Source organism: Taudactylus pleione, unplaced genomic scaffold, assembly GCF_031769625.1.
Source record: "Taudactylus pleione unplaced genomic scaffold, aTauple2 ptg001573l, whole genome shotgun sequence".
Classification (NCBI taxonomy): Eukaryota; Metazoa; Chordata; class Amphibia; order Anura; family Myobatrachidae; genus Taudactylus; species Taudactylus pleione.
Genome location: NW_028285970.1, coordinates 7,364,126 through 7,389,398, shown reverse-complemented (window position 1 = coordinate 7,389,398; position 25,273 = coordinate 7,364,126). Strand labels below are relative to the sequence as shown.

At 47.1% G+C, this 25,273-nt stretch overlaps 1 protein-coding gene across 2 annotated transcripts in view; it reads right to left on the bottom strand.

Annotated features, from left to right (window-relative positions):
- PSAT1 (phosphoserine aminotransferase 1) overlaps positions 1-25,273 on the bottom strand; it is a 54,546-nt gene that overhangs the window by 1,483 nt on the left and 27,790 nt on the right. For both annotated transcript variants that reach the window (XM_088464082.1, XM_088464083.1), the window contains exons 6-8: positions 5,509-5,678; positions 4,831-4,959; positions 4,377-4,514 (exon numbers count right to left, since the gene is read on the bottom strand). In XM_088464082.1, coding sequence (XP_088320208.1) covers positions 4,377-4,514; positions 4,831-4,959; positions 5,509-5,678 — 437 coding nt within the window. The remainder of the gene's footprint in view (positions 1-4,376; positions 4,515-4,830; positions 4,960-5,508; positions 5,679-25,273) is intronic.

The window sequence follows — 25,273 nt, the reverse complement described above, 5'->3', positions numbered from 1 at the left end:
TGGCAAGTTTAGCTTGGGAAATGGGATACGTATGTGCAGAACAAGCCATTCAATAACGCTAGCACTGTCTGACAACTGCTGTTTGGAGGGGAGGACGCCAACCTGTGTTCCCAGAAACGGGGGCATCGTAAGACGCAGATTTCCTGGCCTCGACAACTTGTAGACTTTGGCTTTCTCAGATGGCCTGAAGCTGTAACTATTGCGATCGGTGATCCGATGCGGCTTCTTCGGACGTAGCACTCAAATCTGCGATGCTGTCAGGAGGCGTATATTCTCTTTAGACGCCTCCTACAGCATTAGAATATTTACACACAGCAGCTGCGTCGAAAGACACAACTGTGTTCTGTGTCCACATTTGAATCAGGCCCTCAGTCAGAAATGCTCGTCTTGTGTTCCCCTGCACTGGCCTATCTATTGTCGGGATCAAATTTAATTTCCAGAGCCTCCCCAGTCCATGTCCCACCCTGGCATTGTCAAAACAATGTAATGTCTTAGTTATTGGGGTGTTGCAAACCTAGGATAGAGAGGTCTCAATTGGCTATACCTGTAATAGAGGGGGGCATTGGTCTTCTGATTTTACAGTATTGTGCTGCACAAAGGAATAACAATCTCATGGCACTCTACGTCCAGGTTTCAAAAGGTGGGTCTCTACTGAAGATTCTGTTTCTAGAGGGTCATATAGGCATTAGTTGTTGGCTCTAAAAGAATAACAGACCAGCCTCAGTGTACTTAAGGCCTGATTCAGAGATGTACGCTAATGCAATCACAACTGCATTCTCACACATCGCAGTTGCTAATATACAGTCAGGTGCATAAATATTGGGACATTGACAGAATTTTCATATTTTGGCCTCTATTCACCACTACAATGGCTTTGAAATGAAACAAACAAGATGTGCTTTAGCTGCAGACTTTCAGATTTAATTTGAGGGTAATTACATCCAAATCAGGTGAACAGTGTAGGGGCCAAAAGTAATGGGACTATCAACTCAAAAGCTATTTCATGGACAGGTGTGGGCTATTCCCTCGTTATTTCATTATCAATTAAGCAGGTAAAAGGTCTGGAGTTGATTCTAGGTGTGACATTGGTAACATTGATGCAGCATATACGGCAAGCCTGACCAGCCGCAAACACTGCAGCTCTCGTGACACGCAGAGAGCTCTCATGCTGCGGAGGAGATCTCAATGGCGTAATTCATGGACGTGCACAAACGGTCAGACACGCCTACGTTTGCCTAGCCAACAGTTACCTGACTACCTGTCACTCACTTTGCAAATGGATCCTCTGTGTGGGCGTAATCGCAAAAGAATCGCTGTATGTGCGCAGTGCAGCTACATGCATGCACAATGGTCTAAAATTACTGGCTTTGCGTAAAAAAACAAAACAAAAAAAAAAAACCCCAAAAAATCGCCATTGTGTACATCTCTGAATTAGGCCCCTTAGGGCCTAATTCAGACCAGTTCACAAGCTCTGAGCACTCGCAACCGGGTCAATGGTGGCCTAGAGCGCATGCGCACGATGGAGCCGGCTCCGTCGTGCACATGCGTGAGACCCAGATAGCGATGGGCAATCCGTCGCTCCGGGTCTCGTACCAAAGGGGGCGTGCTGTTGATGTTGAGTGACAGAACGCGCCCTTTGATGGGTGGGCCGGCTGCCCAAACGGAGGCGTTCCCATGTGAACGCCTACCGTTTGGGGCCGGACCCACTGACATCACGAGTGATGTCAGTGGGAGAGATTTCGGCTCTGTTAGAGCCGAAATGTCTCTGGAACTTGCGGCAACGAGACCCTACCACAAGGGTCTCGTCGCAAGCCCGATGGTCGTGATGGTCTTGACCATTGCGACCATCTTCCTGGCCGCTCGCTATAGCTGTGGGTGGTAACCCACAGCTATGCGAGCGGCCAGGAGGCAGTTCTAAAAAAAAATAGCCCGGCCCTGATTCAGAGCGAGCGCTCTGTCAGAGCATCCGGCTCTGAATCAGGGCCACAGTTCCCTCCATTAATTTATTCAATTTACCCCAGGGCTTGACAAATTCCGGGGGGGCCAGGTCGCCATGGCAACCAGATTTTGCTGCCTGGCTACTAGATTTTGCAGTGAGGGAGGAAGCAGATCCTCATCAGCTTCGGCGGAGATTCGTACCTATAGTATTACGGTGTTCATATCATGCACAGGAGTGCATGTACTGAGTGTCACCTGCGGTGACTGCTGTGCCTCTGTCTGTTCCGGCCTGCACTGACGACTCCTTTCCATCCTGGCCTGCTCTGATCCCTGCTGTCTGTTCCAGTCTACGCTGATCCTCCTGTACGTCCAGTCAGTCTACTGTCTCCTATATCCGGTTGCATAGAGCTCTCTGGTAGTAGGGTCTATGCGCGGCCAGGGATTGCAGAGTGGCTTCAAAGGGATAGTGGTGTGAACACGAGGGGAGGGGGGATTTGTTGTACTTTCTGGCACCATTGTTTTATGTGAAATGTGGTCCATTATTACTGGAGGGGGGGCTGTGCAGAGCAATGAGGGGGCCTCAATTTTACTTTATCCATTCAACTGTGACCATTTTGTGGACTAGTATAGTGTGTATAACAGTTGCATAACACACAGAGCTGTGCACCTTACTATCTCCTGTAATTTTTTTGGGGGGGGCGGTGGTCTGGCTCCTACAATTTCATCCTGGCTCCTAGATTTTAAAAAAAATTGTCATGCCCCGATTTACCCTCACGCTCCGGCACGAGGTTAATAAAATATTTCATTTGGTGCCCTATCAATCTCCTCTTATCCCGATCTGGAACCAGCATATATCTTCCTCCTGTGCTGCATGGATTCAGTGGCCGCTCTGAGGAAATATCATAACTTTAACCCACATCCTTCATGAATTTCTGCCTACATCATTCCAATATGTACAAGACCTTCCTGGTTTTTATTGTATTATTATTTTCAACACTGCCAGATTCGTAGTTTTATACAATCCCAGATGAGAACTCTTTGCATACGCCAGCCTACCCCCTACAAGAGATTGTGCATTTTTTCCATTGGCCTTAAAGGAAATATTTCAGTCCTTTATTATTATCATTTATTTATATGGTGCCACAAATGTTCTGCAGCGCCTTACAAGTCCTTTACCATTCTATCCTAGCTCCGGACTTGGATTTCAATGATCCTCATATAATAGCATGGGAAAGGGACTTGGGGATGTCTCTGGACAGCGAGGACTGGGCTGCCATTAGGCTACGGACTGCTAAAGCTTCAAAAGCAATGTCATTAGAGATACATCTTATATAGTTTATTCCTGGTAATATTTGTTGCCTGAAAGGCTACATAATATTTTCAATCAAACGTCTAATCGCGTTGGTGGCAGCGTGGGGAAGTTGGCACTTTCTACCACATCTGGTGGTCATGCACTCTAGTACAACAATCCTGGACTGTAACCTGGACTCTGATTAAACAACTTACAGGCCTCACAATTCCCATGGACCCAGCTGTTTTAATACTCAGCCATCTGGTTCAGTACATTAGTAAGCCTTGTGACCGTGTGCTTATTTATGTTTGTAATGCGGAGAAGTTTGGAAAACAGCCCACTCACACAATGAGGCCTGCAATGCTTCATAGGTTGGGGTTCATAGTATCCATGGAATTTATTCCTATTATCTAGAATAACACAATCCCTAAATTTCATGAGATCTGGGGTCCATGGCTACAGAACATTAATACACCAATGCATGGGTCAAGATAAGCCCCTGCCTTGTGAGTGAGTTTGGTTTCCTTAACCACTTCCATTGCTCCTCTTCTGCCTACCTGTGCACTTCCCCCCTCCACCCTTTTTTTTTGCTCTCTTTTCCTATGTTTCAATATGAATCATAGAATGTCGACATGGTCAAGTCAATAGCCTTTTTTCTGTACCTTAAACCTTAGCTCTACCCTAACCCAACATGTACTGCCAACATTATGTGCATGTCGACATAATAATTGCATACCTTTCTGTTTTGGATAGCGGCATACTTTGACCCATTAGTGCAGAGTTTCCCAAACGTTTTAGGGATATGCATGCTTGAGTACAGATAATTAGTACCTCAGTCAATTTATCTAAGTCACCTGTGCTCAAGCATGGATATTCTTAAAACCTGGACTGCAAAGGTGGATTTTGGGAACCTCTGCATTAGTGTACTTATTGTCACTTATCAGAATTAGTTAATTAAAAATGGTGCCACATGACCTCCAACTAAACCTAATTCACATCTGAACTTATAAAACGACATTCTGTTAAGAAAGAAAACCATTACATGGGTGATGCTGTAAAAAATTTGTGACGAACGGCAAAAAATGCTTTATATCACACATATTACCATTCTACGAAATAATTTACCAAACATTTTTTTTTTTTTTACCTGTGTCCTTTAAGAGACATCATTCCAAGTGCTGAGGCTTTCTCCAGGAACTCTTTTTCTAGGGCGCTGTCACCTTTGATACCCCCAATACGGAAAGGGATATTCATTCTGCTCCTACTCTTTTTCTCTACAGGACATCTGCAAGTACATATATCCCTTCAAAAATTATAGCAAAGGCCTCCACTAACACATGAAATTCAATAGAACACAGAACCAGGTCATGTACGTTAGAGAGGATGCTTTCTGTTCTCTAAACTAATATTTTCTAGCCCAATATTATATGTGTTTAATAAGCATACATCCAGTAGGTTTACAAACACAAAATATTACTGGTATGCATATAATAGCCCCACATAGACATATCACCACCATCTAAGGGTTTGAAATATAGGTTGTGCTCCATTAAGTATATATTACCACCTTGAATACAGAACAGTAGACATTGTAGACTTACACAAATAATCCTTTGGATTCGTCGACAACATTGTAAATCATTTCGGATTTGATGATGCTCAGCTTTTCCATTGCCGATGCTCCTCCGTTATTCTTGATCCACTCTAATACCAGACCCATAATGTAGATGCTGAAAGACAATGACAGGTGCTATTTTAACCGCACATTCACAAACTACAGATATGTCCACATACATCTATCCTCTGTGCGCTACATGTCGCGTTACACATGAGTGCAGTGTGACTGGTGGTGCCGAGCATATTGTTGAGCGACTTTTTACCTTCAAATGCGTCTTATTCGCACAGCAGTATAGAACGCACAAGCAGCTTCTGCTGATTAAGATATGCGGCATACCTATATTCTGTGTGTGAGCGTGGGTGTATCTGCATGCAAAGTGCTACGTTACAGTGTCAGTGATACTGTAACATAGCATTTTGCATGCAGATACACCCGCAGAGGGAGACAGAGAGAGAGAGACAGAGAGAGACAGAGAGAGAGAGAGAGAGAGAGAGACAGAGAGAAAGAGACAGAGAGAAAGACAGAGAGAGACAGAGAGACCAAAAAAATAATAGTTTGGATGCAAATTGAATAGCTACAAAACAAAAATAATCAAACAATGTTTAAAAGTTCATAAGACAGTAAAGGTGAGATAACAAAAATGACGGTTAATCAAGGTTACCTGTAACACGGAGGAGTATTATACAGAGAGCCATTTCCTGCTTGTATTTTGTAATCCAAGACTGTAGGGCATTCCTTCAGCGCAAAGCCCAATAAATCTTCTCGCACTATTACTACTGTGACGCCCGCAGAGCCAATGTTCTTTTGAGCACCAGCAAAAATAAGCCCAAACTAGAAAACAGAAAGGAAATGCAAATATAATTTTTGCTTTGTGCAAATAAGAGCAAATATTTACCTATATTTGTACACAAAATGTACAAGATTATTTAAACCCTATTTACTGCAGCAGTGGTAGGCAATCCTATGGCAAGCCAGCTGCTGTGGAACTACAGTTTTGGCAAGTCCTAACAGCTATACTGTGGGAAGGCATTTTGGGATGTGTAGTTCCACAGCAGTTCGAGGAGCCACATGTTGCGTACCCCTGTACTTCTGTAAGGTAATTACATCATCATCCATCTGATGAATGGGCAAATTACCCTTCTGCTCAGTTCCTGGTTACATTTATAATTTTCTTTCTTAATTTGTTTGACGGTCATCTAAAAATGCAGCTTGTCAATACCCAAAGTAGCAGCAACATCAATGATCCAAAATTACTGTCTCCACTTAGTTCAGGAGATCGGTGGTGTTAAAGGATGCAAAATCCCTTACCAATTATAATGGTTCCAACAATAACTTTGTACCTTACTAAAATAAGTAGGGATATGGTAAGAACTTACCATTGTTATCTCTCTTTCTACGAAGTCCATAGGGTTCCACAGGACACCTTGGGGTATAGGCGAATGATGGAGTCATTCGGGCAGCACATAGTTATTTTAATCTCCCAGGATGCACTGGGGTCCCTCTCCTATACATCGCCCCCAGGCCAAGGCACCTTCAGTTACGTAACAAGCCATAGGCCGGAGGACAAAAAAAAAAAGAGAAGAAAGTCTGGATCACTCAAGAATCACACTCTCACACAGAAGGAAACGGAACACCGGTGACCAGAGCAAAGCCCATCTGAAGCACAGGTGCGACAGGGTGGGAGTCCTGTGGAACCCTATGGACTTCGTAGAGAGAGAGATAACAAAAGGTAAGTTCTTACCACAACTACTTTTCTACTTCAGGGTCCATAGTGTATCCACAGGATACCTTGGGGATGTTCCAAAGCAGTCCCTTTAAGGGTGGAGACGCTCTTGTGCAGAAAGGAGAATCCGCCGCCCAAAGGAAGCATCCTGAAAGGCGAAGGTATCAAAGGCATAATACCTCACAAAAGGTATTGACAGAAGACCATGTGGCCGCCTTACAAAGCTGAACAGCCGAGGCGCCACGGTGAGCTGCCCATGAAGGACCCACAGACCTAGTAGAATGAGCAGTAACCGAGGGCAGCACTGGAAGGCCCTCATGAGTGTAAGCTTCAGAGATTGTCATACGAATCCACCTAGCCAACGTTTGTTTATTGGCAGGCCATCCCTTGTTGTGGAATCCATAGAGGACAAACAAGGAGTCTGACTTCCGAGGGGAACTGGTAAGATCCACGTATATTCTGAGAGCACGTACCACATTCAATGAGGCCGCACCTGCCGAAAGGTCTGGAGAGTCAAAGGCCGGCACTATAATTTCCTCATTGATGTGGAAACTATACACCACCTTAGGAAGGAAACCCGGGCGAGTCCGAAGCACCGCCCTGTCCTGGTGAAAAATCAAAAACGGAGGGCGACAGGAGAGAGCCCCCAAATCTGACACCCTTCTGGCAGAAGCAATAGCCAGAAGAAACACAGTCTTCGCTGTAAGCCATTTGAAATCCCCTGAGCCCAGGGGTTCAAATGGAGGTCCTTGGAGAGCCCTCAGGACCACAGCCAAATCACCAGGAAGGACCAGAGGGACAAAGGGAGGCTGAATGCGAAGGACACCTTGCATAAAAGTGCAGATATCAGTAAGAGGAGCAATCCTACTCTGAAACCACACAGATAGGGCAGAGACCTGCACCTTCAATGAGGCAAGGCGGAGAGCCTGATCTAAGCCCATCTGCAGGAAAGCCAGAACCCTGGACATCCGACACACCTGGGGACCGTACCCTTTAGGGCGACACCACTCAAAGTAGGTATGCCATATTCTGTGGTAAATCCTGGCAGAAGCAGGTTTCCGAGCATGGTGTTAACCACAGAGCTGTAAAAACCTTTAGACTTCAGGAGGGATGTCTCAAGAGCCATGCCGTCAAAGACAGATGACCCAGGTCTGGGTAAAGGCAAGGATCTTGAGACAACAGGTCCGGACGTAGGGCAACAGCAACGGAGTGACGACGGAGAGACTCTGACCAGTGACATCTGGGCAACGCTGGAGCCACCAGCCTCCTTCTTTCTTGAACTTTCAAAGTACTTGTGGAAGAAGGGAGATTGGAGGAAACAGGTACGCAAACTGGAAGGTCCATTGTACCGACAGAGCGTCTACCAGGAGAGCCTCTGCGTCTCTTGTTCTGGACCCGTACACTGGTAGCTTGCGATTGTGTCGGGATGCCATGAGGTCTATCTCGGGAAGGCCCCACCTGTCCACTAGGAGCTGAAATACTTCCTGGTGAAGAGACCATTCCCCTGGATGCACGTCGTGACGGCTGAGGAAGTCCGCTTCCCAGTTGAGTACTCCTGGAAGGAACACTGCCGAGATGGCTGGGAGATGGCCTTCCGCCCATGCCAGAATGCGGGACTCTTCTGTCAGAGCCGTCTGACTTCGAGTTCCTCCTTGACGGTTTATGTAAGCCACCGTGGTGGCGTTGTTTGACTGAACTTGCATGGGTTTTCCCATGAAGAATGAGTTTTGCTTGCTGAAGAGCCCTGAATACTGCCTGAAGTTCCAATATGTTGATCAGAAGAGCAGATTCCGCTAACGTCCACCGTCTTTGAAAAACGAGTAGGGACCTGTCACTGCGCCCCAACCCCGGAGAGTGGAGTCCATCGTCAGGAGGACCCAGTCCGGGATCCAAAAGGGGCGTCCCTTGTTGAGAGTAGACGTCTGCTGCCACCAGGCCAGAGACAGACGTATCTCCGGAGAAAGCACCATTGTCTGTGTCTTTATCCGACGAGGCAACCCATTCCATCTGGAGAGGATCAATTTCTGCAGAGGTCTCGAATGAAACTGGGCATACTCCACCATGTAGAAGGTCGACACCATGGATCCCAGCAACCTCACTGCCGAATGAATGGACACTCGGCGACTGTGCAGGCACCTGCGGACCAGTGACTGCAACACAGAGATCTTCTCTGAAATCAGAAAGATCCGTTGCTGTTGAGAATCCAACAGGGCTCCGACGTAAGGCATCCTTTGAGAAGGACTCAGGGAGGACTTCTTCCAGTTTATCAACCAGCCGTGAGTCTGCAACACAGATATTGTCAGCTTTAGATGGTGGTGAAGTACCTCTGGAGACCCGGCTAACAGTAGAAGGTCATCCAGGTAGGGTAAAAGGCGGACCCCCTGTAGTCACAAATGGGCAGCCATAACTCTAGTAAACACCCACGGAGCTGTAGAAAGGCCAAACGGTAGGGCCTGAAACTGGAAATGTTGGTGCACCACGGCAAACCCAAGGAAACGCTGGTGAGCCGAAGCAATTGGGATATGCAGGTATGCATCCTGAATATCCAGAGACACCATAAAATCCCCAGGTTCCATAGCCAAAATAATGGAGCGCAGGGTCTCCATCCTGAACAGAGGCACCCTCAGAAATCTGTTCAGGGATTTGAGGTTGAGGATAGGACAGTACGATCAGTTTGGTTTTTGTACCAGAACGAGGTTGGAATAATAACCCGTCCCCCTTTGGGGTAACAGGACAGGCACTATGACCCCTGCCTGGAGCATAGTCTGCACTACTTCCTGGATTTCTAAGGCTTAGTCCAGGTTCGACTGAAGGCCCGGGGAGAAGAACTGATGGGGAGGCCTTCTGCAGAAGAAGAGGGCGTACCCGTGAGAGAACACTTCCCTTACCCAAGTGTCTGTGGTGGTCCGACACCAGCACTGGGTGAACTGAAGAAGTCGGCCTCCCACCTTGGGGTCCCCCAAGGTGAGGCTCGTCCAGTCAGGCTGAGGGCTTATCGTCAGGCTTGGCAGCCGGACATCTGGTGCTCCAGGATTGTTTCTTGGGCATGGCAGCCTTTTTGGCACCTGATGGTCTAGGAAAGGATTGTAGCTTAGGCTTTCTCTGGGGCTAATAGGACCGAAAGGACGAGGTCCCAGACCCTGATGGAGCTGAGGCCGAGGGCAGACATGCAGATTTTGCTTCTGCCAACGTATCCACAATTTTGTCCAAATCAGGACCAAAACAGGACCTGACCATTATAAGGTAAACATTCCAATCCTTTCTTGGATTCTGCATCCGCCCTCCAAGAGCGTAACCACAGAGAGCGGCAAGCTGAAACTGCCGCAGTTGAAATCTTAGAAGTGAGAAGACTGACATCCAAAGCCGCCTCATTAATGTGAATCCTGGGTATTGACCACCAGCTCTAGTTGCTCACCGGCAGTATCTGAAGAAAAAGATGTCTCCAAGGCATCTTCCCAGCGTTCAATGGCTCTAGCTACCCAGCAGATAGCCATGGCCGGTCAGGAAGCCCCTCCAGCGAGGGAGTATATGAACTTCAAACAAACATCCACCTTGCGATCCGTAACATCCTTCAGAGAGGACATGGACAGCATAGGCAAGGTCGCACTCTTCACCAGATGCGTCACATGAGAATCCACCTGAGGGGGAGTTTCACATTTAGAGAAATAATCCTCCACAAAAGGGGTAGGCATAAGCCATGCGTCTTTGAGGTTGGAAGCGCTTTCCCGGAAATTTCCACGCCTCCTCCAAATAATCCACTAGTTGATCAGATAGAGGAAATAAAGCAGCGTTACCCTTAAGATCCTTAAAATAGGCATATTTAACCTTAGCTGCAGGGGGGTCTTCATCCTCAATTACCATGGCCACACGGACTGCCCGTATCAGGCCTGGAATATATATATCTTAGATTTAGACTCTACCTCCCCAGGAAGGGGCTCAGAGTCAGATAAATCATGGATCTCACCGTCATCTGATGTCATGTCATCGTCACCATAATGTGTAGATTGAGATGACAAGAACGGTCTTTTAGAACGCCGCAGTGGTAAGTCCTCTTGTAAAATCTCTGTCAGGTTTTGCACTGTGGCAGACAGAGAGCTTACCCAAATAGGCTCCGGAGAGACCTGAGGAGATGTTGTCTGCTGAGGGAGGCACTGTGCCACCATCATCTGCCCCTGTATGGGAGAAGGGACCACCGCCTGCTGCGTAAACCTCAACTGGGGAAACGCAGGGGGAACAGTCAAACGTCCCGCAATGGTTGTCCATGCCTGAGCAAAACAAGCACAGGGAGGTTCCTGCACCGATGCAGAGACCGCAGGTGGACCTGAAAGGGCATGACACGTAGTACATAAATCCCCAGTAATCACAACCCCCTCCCCAATTCCTGCCTTACATTTGGAGCAGGATAGGAGGATAGGGACATCAATAAGTACAGAATCCTCACTCCCAGACATAGTAATGAGTGTATGTAGGCTGTATGTGACCCCCCAGACAGAAAAGCAATTAACTGTGGAGGTCAATTCCCACCCTGACAGCACTGTACCGCTAGGGCTGGAGAGAAGAAAGGTTATAGGGAAAGTAAAATGGCTGACAGAAAAATAAATCACAGTCAGACAACGCTAGCATATAGTCACATACAAAGCAGAAATTCCACCTTCACTAATGGCATTATAATCAACTACACAGACACAGGGGGGCGTGGTCTGGACGCAGAGGAAGAAGGCAGCATGGCACCAGAGCTCCGTTAATACAGAGCCAAACCACCGCTGAACGCCGGATTGCTTCCTCTCCCCGCTGCAGCTCTGCCATAGGGAAATATCTTTACCCCCCAGGGCAAGTGTCCCTAGTACCTGACGAGCCCTCCGACACCCGGACATCGGCAATCGGGACTCGAGGCCTAGCAAAGCAGCAACACACTGTCCCGGAGCCAGACTCCCTCTATAGTGAGAGTCCCAGCCCCGCATGCTGACACACAACCTGCTACTGCAGGCCCTGTGACCGCTAGCTGGGACACACACGGAGACTCTGCTGGCCAGGTCTCCAGAGCCACACTGAAGCCAGGAGTCATACAGGTCAAGACAGCCTGTGTGACCATCTCCATACTCAAGCATGCAGAAAACTGGAGCCATTTTGTGGTCTGCCCTTCATCCCACAGGGATTCAGGTACTGCCTCACACACCAGATATCCTCTGGATAGAGAATTATTTTTATTTATATTATATATACATATACACACACAAACACACACATACAGCAACAAACTCCATTACTGTACATAGCACACCGAAAGCATTATTACCCTTTCTACATATGCTTGGAGTTACAGTGTAGTCTTTTTAATCCTCTAAAGATTTCCTGTAACACTGGATTCTCTCCATAAGGTGGTGCTATTGAAATATTTTTTCTCTTTGCACATCTTTCTAACTGAAATGTGAAGCTTTTGGCTTTTGTAATCACGGGTCATCGACAAGATATTTCTTTTACACCATAAGTGATTATATTGACAACATTCACGGTCTCTCTCACCCATGGATAAACACACGGCCCCGCCGCCTACTCCCAAAACGCCACGCGCTAGAGGAAGCAATAAGCGTTCTGATCAAACCATGGAAAACGCAGATGACACTCTGCACCACAGACACACGCAACTTAACAGACCAAACTCCTGCTCCTCTCTCATATACAGCGATTGTTAGAGCAATATGAGAGACTGTAGAACCACTCTTACAAAAACAAGCAGATAAATTCATGGGAGCATTGTCTGATATCAAGTCACGAATGTCAACCATTTCCCAACAAGTGTCAGAAAATGAGAATAGAATAGGCGCCAATTTCCATGAACTCTCGGAACTGAAACAGCAAGTTTCCTCTCTGACATCCACCCAATCCCAACTGTTATCTAAGGTAGACGATCTAGAAAACAGATCTAGGCACAACAACCTTGGGCCTTGGGCCCAAGGAATCAGTTAAAGGTGCAGATCTGACTAAATTTGTACATCGGCATCCCCGCCCAATTACAAGCCTTGGAAACAGAACATGCTCACCGTCTGGGCCCTTATCGAGACTCTAACAATACCCACCCCAGGGCGGTTATATTTAATGTCTGAACTTCCGTCAAAGATCTCATTTGGTCAACAGCTCAACAAAAAGGTCCAATTCAATGGGATGGACAGCGTACCCTTCTATTCCAAGACTACTCAGCAGAGGTAGCCAGAGCTCGTAGAAATATGTCCCCGGTGTGCTCACAACTCAAACTTGGAACCCGATTTGCTCTCATATACCCGGCTAGACTCCGTATATATACCTCTGAAGGAGCAAAAGATTTCACTGAAGTGGCTGATGCTCAGGCATTCCTCAGTGAGGAGATTGAGGCGTCCGGTGCTTCTGAGATGGACCATAATGACTGATGTTGTGACGACCCCTTTCTTCTACTCCATTGAACTGATCAGGTTTTCTTTTCCTTACTTTTATTGATAATTAATTATACACTTGCTTGTTTGTATAATTCTGTTTTTCCACTTGTGGTGATAATTCACTGCTTGCCAGTTTTCAATTATGCTAGTTACTATGATGGCTGTGATTACAGCATTGTTTCCGATAAGATGTTATATTGTAATTCTATATTTCTTTGTTTTTATTTTATTTTGTTCTTTATGTTTAAATGTGGACAGTTAGTGCATTTAAAGATTTCTGCCTTGCAATGCCCACTCACATTTTATAATGATCTGCATATCTGTGTTGCTTTGACTATAAATATTGCGTACGGTTATCCGGGAGAGATCTCATTTCACCATCACCTGATTTTCCACTATTCACACTACCTAATTTTTGAATCATGTGATGTCCTCCCACCTTAGATTTTGTACGTGGAATGTTAGGGTGATACATACTCCAGTTAAGAGGAGATGTATATTAACATATCTTAACAAGATCAAATCTTATTTAGAGGAAACCCATTTAACCCCTGCAGAACATGTTAAACTTAATATGCTACACCACCAAGTAATAGCCTTTTCCTCCTACACCTCTAGAGCTCGTGGAGTAGCAATACTGCTACGAAAGGGGATCCAATATACTATACACTCTACTGAAGTGGACCAACACGGCCGATTTATCATTATTATCAACGCCACAATAGATGGCACCAGATATTGCTTATGCAATGTTTACGGACCTAATGCCTATGACAAATCATTTTTCCTGGGTCGGATTAATAAGCTATACCCCTTTACTGATTCCGAAATTATACTATGCGGAGATTTTAATTTGGTCGCTTCTCCATTCTTAGATAGGAAAATTTCCTCTCGTTCTTCACCTAAGCAGCCTAAAAACAAGAGATATGGTAAGAACTTACCTTTGTTATCTCTGTTTCTACGAAGTCCATAGGGTCCACAGGGTTGACCTTGGGGTATAGGTTGGGAACCAAATCCGGGCACCACGCAGTTAAAGCTTTTAGCTCCCAGGATGCACTTGGGTCCACTCTCCCTATAACCCCGCCCCCCAGCCAGAGGCACCTCAGATTGTAAGTAGCCAAAGGCCGGAGGAGGAGAGAAAAAGAGAGAGAAAACTGGAACACTCTAGAACCATACTCACAGAAAAGGAGACGGGAAGCCGGTGACCAGTAACACAGCCCATATGAAGCCAGGTGCGTCAGGGCGGGCGCCCTGTGGACCCTATGGACTTCGTAGAAACAGAGATAACAAAGGTAAGTTCTTACCATATCTCTTGTTTTCTACTTCAGGGTCCATAGGGGGTCCACAGGGTTGACCTTGGGGATGTCCCAAAGCAGTTCAACCAAGGGTGGGGACGCTCCTGTGCTGAGAGGAGAATCCGTCGCCAAAAAGGAAGCATCCTGAGAGGCAAAGGAAACCAATGCCTAGAACCTTAAAAAGGTATGGACAGAAGACCACGTGGACACCTAGTAAGGCAAAACAGCCGAGGCGCCACGACGAGCCGCCCACGAGGGTTACACGGCCCGAGAAAAAAACAAGCCTCAACGACAGAAATGCCCACCCATGGGTAGGCCCCTGAGGAAGACATACGAGGCCATCCAGTCAACATTTCATTATAGGCCGGCCATCGTTTCCTGTTAAAACCAGAAACCGCAGACCACCAATAAGGAGTCCGCTTACCATAAGGAACTTGAACGGATCACATAAAGCCAAAGAGGCCGGACCACAGTCCATGAGGCCACAACAGCCGAGAGGACTGGGAACTGAATGGCCATACCATAAGTTCCAGAATAATATGGAACCTAAAAACCACTTTAAGAAGAAACACAGGGCGAGAGCAACTCACACCCTGACATGATGCCCTCCAGAAGAGGGAGCCACATGAGAACGCTCCCCATTCAGACACTCTCCTGGTTGATTTAAACACCCTGAGAGAGAGAGAGAGAGAGAGAGAGAGAGAGCTTAAACAATAGACCATGTAATGGCTATCACAACCAGCGGTTCCATTGACTGTCCCCGGAGGGAACAAAGAACCACTACTAACTCCCCAGGAGTCCCTAGGGAGGACAAGTGGAGACATAATCCAGAAAACACTCCAAAGGATGAACTGGATACCAGAGCGGAGCAATTCCATATCTTAACCATACCGACAGTGTAGAGATCCGCACTGTCAGGAAGGCCAGGCCAAGGGTGAAACCCAAGCCAGCTGGAAGGAATGCCAGAATATCTGGAAATCCTGGACACCGGAGGATCGTATCGACAGGTACGATACCATAAGAATTATGTATGCCACAGTCCGTGGCAGATCCCAGCAAAGTCTGGCCTATCTGCTCTAAACATCTCAATGAAGACAGAGCCAGGGAAGCCCGAGGACCACAGTAGGGGCGCAGTTAAAGACAAGCGATCCAGATCCAGGGAAAAACAAGGACCCTGAGACAACAGGTCCAGATAGTGAAGCAGTAGGAACGGAGCATCGAGGAGGAGACTCCGAAAATCTTAGTACCAGTGATGTTTGGGACGACCTGGAGCCCCCAGAAGGAAAGCCCCTCCGTCTCGAATTAAACTTCCGAAGACCTCGAGGAAGAAGGGAGACCGGAGGACACAGGTACACAAAGTGGAAGGACCACTTCACTGACAAAGAGTCACTGAAGGTAGCTTCAGTACTCCTAGAGCTGGACTGTAACACCGGTAATGTGTGATCGAGTCAGAAGGCCATGGGGATCAATCCCCTCAGGGAGGCCCCCTCTGCTCACCAGGAGTTGAAACCTCTCTTGGAGAAGAGACTAGTCCCCGGGATGCACGCCGTGACGGCTGAGGAAGCCCGCTTCCCAATGGAGAGCTCCGGGAATAAACACCGCAGAGTTGGCCAGGAGAAGACCCTTGGACTATGTCAGAATGGGTGACATTCCTAACATTGCCACCCAACTACCAGTGTTGCCTAGATGGAAGCCACTGTTGTGACACTGTCGGACTGAACCTATTCAGGTTTACCGTGACAAATGGGTTAGGCCAGAGTGAAAGTCCAAGACAGCTTAAAGTATCAACAAGGTAAGTGGCAGGGCAGAAGCGACAGACGTCCAACTGCCCCGAAATGAATGCGGACCAGACACTGTCTTTAGCAAAGAACACCCTGGACGAGATGGCCATAGCCACCCGGACAGAGACCAACTCGCCTCCGTAGAAAGTATCATCGTTCGAACAGCGATCCGATGGAAAAAACTCGATCCATCTGGAGGGGAGTCAATTATGGCAAGGCCTGGAATGGAACTGAGCACATTCCACCCTACCAAAAGGTAGACACTCTGGTAGACCGCGCATCACAAAGAGTAATGACATATGTCGACTGCGTAGATATCCGCACACTCGAAGTTGAAGAGTGGAGATCTTGTCTTACGCCAGAAAAATTCTCAGATTCTGAGAATCCAGCAGTGCTCCCAGATGAAGAAAACCCTGTGAGGGATGCAGGGAGGACTTTTCTGTGACGAGAAGAAGCCCCGGTTATCCTGACCTGGCGGTAAAGTACCTTGGTGATCCTGCTAAAAGTAGGAGACCGTCCAGAGAAAGGAGCATTCGGATACACTGAACAGGTGAACTGTCAGAAAATCCATAAAGCTGGTAAACCCCGGTGGAGTTGAGGACAGCCCCAAAAGGCAGAGCCCGAAACTTACAAGTGTTGCTGTGGCACAGCAGACCTGAACCCATGCTGATGAGAGGGCTCTGTATGTACCCGTAGGTACGTATCCTGAATACTCGGATATACCATAAAATCCCCAGGTTCCAAACATCGGATGATGGAGCATGGACGATTCCACCTGAGTCAAGGCACCGTTGGAATCTGATTCAGGGATTTGAGACAGAGTATAGGCAAAGGAGGACCAGTCGGTCACCGCCCCAAAAAGAAAGTAGAACAACCAGTCCCTCACTGAGATAGTGAGGTTGGCCGAAATAGCTCTGCTTACCACAAAGACTGTATAGCTTTCTGGGATTGTAAGGCCCTGATCAGTTCTGAAGAAGGGCCCGTGTAACAATGCCTGTGAGGAGGCTGCATGAGCAATGAGAGGCCGTTGAGAATCAGTACCTCACTCTGGAAATTCCCCAGATGTAGACCTGTCCCGTCAGGCTGAGGGTATATCCTCAGGTGTAGAAACAGGGTCGTCCGGAAGTCCAGGACTGCTCGGTACTGGATAAGGTGGCCCCCGTGGAGGCCGACAGCCTAGGAAAAAACAGGCCTTTAGGCTGACCCTGAGGACAAAAAGACTTAACAGAGTTAGTCCGAATGTAGTGGGAGTAGCTAAAGACGGTATCTCCCCATTAGTGATACTGCCAATGATGCAACGATCTTGTCAAGGTCAGGACCAAACAAGAACTTCCCCCTGGAAGGAGTGTGCACCTCTGCTTTCCCATAACGCAGCCATAGGGTACTGCGGCGGATACAGACGCCGCCGAAACCCTGAAAGTTAGAAGACCGGCATCCCATGAGGTAATCCCACATATGACCACTACATATTTTGTGAGCGGCAAAAAGATATTTGAACCTCAGACGTGTTGGAGGGGAAAAACGTCACAAAAGCATCACCATGCGATGGCCATGGTAGGACGGGCAACAGGCCCTGAAAACGAGTACATTGATTTCAGGCAAAGTTACCACCTACGGATCCGTAAAATTCGTCCAGGCCGGGATGGGAGGCGTATTAATGCCTGTAACCCGATGATTAACATACAAATCCATCCCAGAAGGGGATTTCCATTACTTGTGAGGACCCTCAGGGAATGGGAAACAGGAGGCCTTTGTGACTCCTCGTATCTGGGGACAGCCAGACTCCCGCTATGAGATCCACCCGCTGGGCAGAAAACGGGAGATGTATGATACTGGTGCAGGATCGACATTCTCTATATCCAGAATGAGCCTGGCTACCAGCCCCAAAGCAGGGATAATAATACTTGAGATCGGCTCCCCCCCATGTGAGAGGGAAAGAGCCGAATATACCATCCAGTTCACGGCAGAGCCACTGGTCAGTAACCACAGGGCGTATATCACGCCAATTAGTATTTCGTATAAAACGACATCCACCAGGGTGGCCGTTGTGGTAATCCCTGCAAGGGGAATGACAGACCGATGTGGTATCGGAGGTAATTCATGTACTGTGAAAAACCCCGGCAGGGAGCGATAGTCTGTGACACAGGGGTAAATTGCAAGAAATTGCGAGATACCCAGAGTTCAAAAGGGCAGTATGGTGAAGTAACTCCAAGCGAGTGACGACAATGGGGCCCGCCCGGCGATCCTCAAAGGAGAGGATCCTGAGAAACAACGCCCTTTAAGGGGGTCGTGCAAGGGGCCCGGCACCAGATGGTGCCGCATACGAAAACCTTTCTGAGTTAAAATCCTCCGCACTAATTCCTGCAGGCTATGACTTGCAGGATAGCAATAATGGGTGCAGTATCGTGTGCAATCTCCTGGTCAGATATATCTGACTATCTTGACGGAAATATTAAGCAGCGCCATACCGGTCCTGACTGACGCTAAGATTAGCTGCAGGAACCCATTATCAGCGTACGCAACTCACAGTTCCATCTAAAATATGGCAACGTGCAGCACGCAACAGTATGTGACAAACCTCACAGATATTAACAAATATATATATGTGAGGTCTCAGAACCACCCCAGGTACACCTGTATTAGGGCAGATAAAGAAAAGGGATAGATATACACTGACAGGTGAGAGAAAAAGCAGACAGTCAGCACTAGCATAAGTCACATACAATGCAGAAAAATATATATACATACATAAGCATGACATATAATATACTGCACAATGTCGCTACATTCAACTGCCCAGATTCAGTGTCTGGGAAGGCTATAGCGCTGTGTACACTCACCCAAAATGGCCAGGTACGCAGGGGGACTGGGCTCACTGACATCCTAAGAGTTCTGCAGCACCACAGAGAGAAAATGGCCGCTGGAGACCTCAGAAGAAGCGTGGCCCGCGGAGGAAGCAGCTCAGCGACGCCAGACTGTATTATTGAAAGGCGCGCTGAGCTGAGGGGAGGAGCCGCTAGACAGGGAAGGCTTCCTCCCCTGGCTAGCAATTAACCCCCCGGGATTAATCCCTGGTGGGCTGTGGACACGCGGGGTATGCCTCCATGGAGGGGGAGCCCGCCGCCACCGCTAGCGCCTCCGGTCTGTCCCCAGAGACCGGAGGCATAAGGCTGCATGTACACGCGGGTCACCGCAACCGGTGACCACGCGACTTACCTGTCCCCGTCGATCCGGCAGCAGCCCAGGGATTCCTCCAGAGCCCGGCTAGTACAGACTCTGGGGTCCCGCTGCGATCCCCAGATCTGTACTAGCGTCGCAGCGCCGGCGGGGTGTAGGAGCGGCAGCTCAGACGTCCATTGGACAGTCTGATGCTGCCGCTCTGAAGAGTAGTAAAAAAAAATAATAAAATAAAACTCTTTTAAGCTTAGGGGCTGCTAAGCAGCCCCCCTGCAGTAACGGTGACCCGACTCCGGCCGGGCACCAACTTAAACTGAAGTGCCTCTGGCTGGGGGGCGGGGTTATAGGGAGAGTGGACCCAAGTGCATCCTGGGAGCTAAAAGCTTTAACTGCGTGGTGCCCGGATTTGGTTCCCAACCTATACCCCAAGGTCAACCCTGTGGACCCCCTATGGACCCTGAAGTAGAAATAGGGCTGAATTACATTGCTAAAGAACTTAGGGCCTAATTCAGATCCGCTCGCGAGCGCTGGCCAGCAGGTCGATGGTGCCCTAGTGCGCATGCGCACGACGAAGGGAGCTCCGTCGTGCGCATGCGCGAGACCCGCATAGCGACAGCCAAGCTGTCGCTATGGGTCTCGCACCAAAGGGGAGTGCTGTCAATGGTGACTGACAGCACGCCCCCTTTGGTGGGCGTGCTGGAGGCGTTGCTGCCCAGCCGGAGGCGTCCCCATGGGAACGCCTTCCGTCTGGAGCCGTCCCCACTGACATCACTAGTGATGTCAGTGGGAGTGCTTTTTGCTCTGATAGAGCCAAAAGCAGTCCTGGGCTTGCGGCAGCGAGACCCTGCCGCAGGGTCTCATCGCAAGCCCGATGGTCGCGATGGTCTTGACCATCGCGACCATCTTTTTGGCCGCTCGCATAAGCTGTGGGTGGTCACCCACAGCTATGCGAGCGGCCAGGAGGCCGCTCCATTTTTAGGTAGGAGGGCCCTGATTCAGAGCGAGCGCTCTGGTCAGTGCGTCCGGCTCTGAATCAGGCCCTTAATTTGCTAGACATATGGAGAACAAGACATCCCACTGAACTGGACTACACATATTTCTCATCCACTCACACTGCGTTCTCCAGACTTGATTATTTCTACCTACCCAACTCATTATCCCCACTGGTCATAGATACCAAGATTGAACCTATTTCTATATCAGATTACACCCCAGTGTGGGTAGATATACAAGGGAAGTTCACCCTGGGGAATCACACTAAGTGGTGATTTCCAGCAAAACTTGCCTCCTCCCTCAAATTTAAATCAATGCTTGAAACAGCCAGGGCTACTTATGAAATGAATAACCAGTACCATAAAGATAACCCAGGTTTATTTTGGCAAAGGCTATATTACGTGGAGATATTATCTCCTTTATGAAAAAGTATAAGAAAGAACAAGATATCGCATACAGATCGGCCCAAACCTCACTAACAAATGCTTTTCAAGCCTCTCCCTGACCATTAAACAGAACTACATACACAGAATGTAAGCTGCACTTCGACCAAACCATTGCTCAGATGGACGACAAATACATTTATTCAGGCAAACTACATGTTTTCAGACATGGCAATAAACCTAGTCATCTACTTTCAAACATGTTGAGAAGCAAAAAGTCACATAACAACATAGCAGGACTCAAGGATGAACATTCTAATACACTTTTTAAAGGGGATGATATAGCTGATATTGGTTCCTGGGAATAAAGTTTTTGATAGCGGAAAAAAATATTGAGTCAGAAAAAACAAGCTTTATGGGACACTCACCTCCTACCACAAATCTCTTCTACGTAGGCAGAAAGCCTCACTAGTAAAATTACCTCAAATGAAGTTGACCAAGATATTAAATCAATAAAAACATTCAAAACTCTAGGCCCTGATGGTCTTAGTGGAGAATTCTTTAAAATCTTACATCCTTGTATAACTGAGTCCCTAACTAATGTGTTTAATTCTCTACTAGATGGAGGGCCTCTCCCTCAGTATTTTAAACTCAGCCACTGTAAAAGTCCTTCCAAAGCAAGGAAGAGACCCCCTATTGCCCTCTTCATAGAGATCCATATCTCTACTTAATGTAGACTATAAACTGCTGACGAAGATACTGACTGAGAGATTTCAGGTGATACTTCCATCGATCATACACTCAGACCAAACTGGGTTTGTGTGGGGCAGGAACTCAGTTACGAACATTAGGAAAGTCCTCACCGTGCTGCAATCTTCGCAGGGCGCTGACACAAGATCCCAGGTTCCTGTTATCGCTTGACGCAGAGAAAGCTTTTGATTTGGTAACCTGGGATGACTTGTTTGAATCTTTAATCCGCTGTGGCATACCCCTCTCTTGTGTGGAGATTATGATGAAATTATATACTTCCCCTACCACTAGGGTCCTCACTAATAGGTACATGTCACCCCCTTTCTGTATTCAGAGAGGACCGAGACCGGGGTGCCCATTATCCCCACTCCTATTTGCAATTGCGCTTGAGCACCTAGCGATTGCGTTGAGACAAAATGCAAACGTTAAAGGCATTACTATTGGAGAACAGGAGTGTAAATTAATCTCATTTGCGGATGATATGTTAGTCTTCATTTCAGATCCTTTATGTACCATTCCTGCAATCCTAGATACAGTCTCTACCTTCAGTTCCTTTGCAAGTTATCGCATCAATATAGACAAATCAGAATTGCTTCCTATTAACGCACCTACTTTTCTAACCTCACATCACCTCTCGTTTACAATAACGACACATAAGCTTAAATATTTGGGTATTTATATACCAGTTCGGTTATCTTCCCTTTATTATTTAATTTTACCCCACTCCTAAACAGATTACAGTCCCAACTTTTAAATTGGAAAGACCTGAAACTTTCACTTCTAAGCAGAGTTACAGTGATTAAAAATAGAATATTTCCAAAGCTAGCATACATCTTACAATCTCTAACTACAACACTAACAAAAGCTGATATGTTACGATATACCCAAATTTTCTTTAAATTTATTTGGAAATACCAGAAGCCGAGGATGCCACGCTCCAGAATGTATTTGCCAAAATGCAAAGGAGGACTCAGTGCTCTGAATATTGCTGTTTTTGCAAAATCAGCTCTGTTTAGATATATAGCTGACTGGTTACTTCATACTGATCATTACAGCAATCCTATTTTAGAGAAAGCTCCATTTCATCCCTATGCTCCAGCAGCTCTACTACACACACCAAAACTCCCTTCAGCCCTCCGTTCCAACATTTTGTTTTGGGATACTTATTACGCATGGCTACAGGTTAATATACATTTGAAGACAGACCCCTCTTCCTCCCCGTACATCCCCTTGTGGGGTAATCCAAATTTCCCTCCCTCTCGACAATCATTTGTATAAACAATGGACACATAAAGGTGTTATGTCCATCAATGATTTATATGATCCAGGTGGCGCTATATACTCATTAACACAGCTGCATGAAAAATATTGTTTCCCCCACTCTGTTCTTTATGTTCTTACAGGCCAGTCATTATATTCAATCATTGAATAACCCACTACGAAGATCAGACACCCCAGATGTTCTATCCTGTATTCTCACTTTATGTTGTTCAACCAAATTGAAGATAAAAAACCTTTATGGTTATTTAATTGATTTGCCCATAACTGCTTGGTCGGCTATAACAATGGCATGGCAGGCAGACATTCCCTACTTGCACGACTTTGAGTCAATTCTCTCAGGCCTAGATGATGTGTTACCATGCCTCACGTCTGCACAGTTACAGGAGATTCACCTTAGGATACTTAATCGTACTTGCATATCTCCTGCCCAAAGAAAACAAGAGTGGAAGATGTATAAAATGTAACTGCCCAAATGCTTCGCTCTCTCATAATCTTTGGTATTGCAGAAAGATTAGCAAATTTTGGAACAAAGTCCTATATTATATTAATTTTACACTACAAATCAAAGTCTCTAAAAATGCTGCCGCACTTCTTTTTGTTGACTTTTCGGTATGGGAGTCGAAATCCTATTTGGATATGTGGAAGCCCTCCCTAAGGGTTATGGTAACAGTGGCCAGACTACTAATACTCAAATATTGGATCTTAAAATCAGCACGCACGTTGAGTGAATGGAAAACAGCAGTATTGGAGGTCCTGTACTGTGAACGCCGCATGGCTATCCTTAATATTGAAAAAGGGATTTTGTCTCTCTCACGCAAATGGGAACCGTATATACAGTGCTTATCTAATCAAACTCAAAATAACATTTGGAAAAGTTTTTTAGCACACGGAATGGTTCTTGCTAAGACAGACTACTTAGGATTTTTACCTGTAGGCCTTTGTATGTCACTCTTTTAAGTCACCCTGTGTCTTCTCTTTTCTTATTTATCTCGCCTTAAGGGGAGGGGATGTAATCCCGAAAATTATCATTCCACCCAATTCTCCTTTTTATATTTATTTACCATATTCTGTACGTAATTTTTATATTTTCTCTTCCTCATAAACCCTTTATGGTGACTCAGGGTTACAATAGTTAGTGTAATGTGAACGACTGGATATGATAATTTGCACGTTATAGATTTTATTTTAAAATATATTGTATTGATAAGTTAATATAATATACGTAATGTTTGTTACTTTTGTGTATCCAGATTGATACATCTTCCGGTATCTGGTTTTGTATATTTTTTATATATTCTGTTTTATCTGCAATTTGTACTTGTTCTAATTTGAAAAATAAGCAGCAAATTTATATCTGTTCACACAAGAAACAACAGTCTTTTATTCGAATGTTTTATTATATTCCATTTCTGATTTATATGATGTACATCAGAGGTCAGGGAACTTTTTTACCTTTTACCCCAAAATATATTTAGATACGCCGACGTTACCCCCTTGATTTGAAGGGAAGAAAATCATATAGTAGTGCCCCCATAGTTATGCCCCCATATAGGGCCCCTGTAGTAGTGCCCTCATATAGGGCCCCCATATTAGTGTGGGAGGTCCGGGGCCGCGGGCCCCCCCTCCCACGAAGGCGCCGGCAAGGACCGGACCCTGCGTCGCCGGACGCGCCCACGTGTTGGGGCGCGTCATCACCCGGCGACGCGGCGGGCCAATGAGGGCCCACCGCGTCATCCAGCCCAGGAGCCCGTGCGGCAGGATATTTAAAATCCCCGCCTGCGGGCAGGAGAAGGAGAGCGGAGGAGTCGTCGGAGCAGGCGGATCGTCGCTGGAGGGAGTCCCGAACGCGAGTTGACAGTTCAGGTAAGCCCTCAGTGAGGCCCTTGTATCTTGGTATTAGACCACTGTACCCTTGTGTTATTGTGAACCCACTGTACCACCACCGTGCGGCGCTAGGCCATTGTACCCGTGTTAGGTTATTGTGGACCCACTGTACCACCACCGTGCGGCGCTAGGCCGAGACCACTGTCCCACTGTGTTAGGTTATTGTGTACCCACTGTACCACCACCGTGCGGCGCTAGGCCGAGACCACTGTACCATTGTGTTAGGTTGTTGTGTACCCACTGTACCCCCACCGTGCGGCGCTAGGCCGAGACCACTGTACCACTGTGTTAGGTTGTTGTGTACCCACTGTACTACCACCGTGCGGCGCTAGGCCAAGACCACTGTACCATTTGTACCCACTGTACCACCACCATGCGGCGCTAGGCCGAGACCACTGTACCATTGTGTTAGGTTGTTGTGAACCCACTGTACCACCACCGTGCGGCGCTAGGCCGAGACCACTGTACCTGTGCTAGGTTACCGCATATCCACTGCACCATCACCGTGCGGTGTTGGGCTGCAGGTATTGTTCTAGTGCGGCGCCAGGCAGCCGTGCTCTCTTATAGGAGCAGAGACCAGGACTACTCGCCCAGCAAAGAGACAAGGGGCATACCCGGTGAGCGCATTCTGTGTTTGTGTGTCGAATCATTGTTTGTGTGTCGTCCCCTCTTCCCTTTTCCCTTTTCGGGCGTTTCCGTTCGGGTTGTACCCATGTGCCTGGCATGCGGGTGCAAACCAGTCTGAGGCC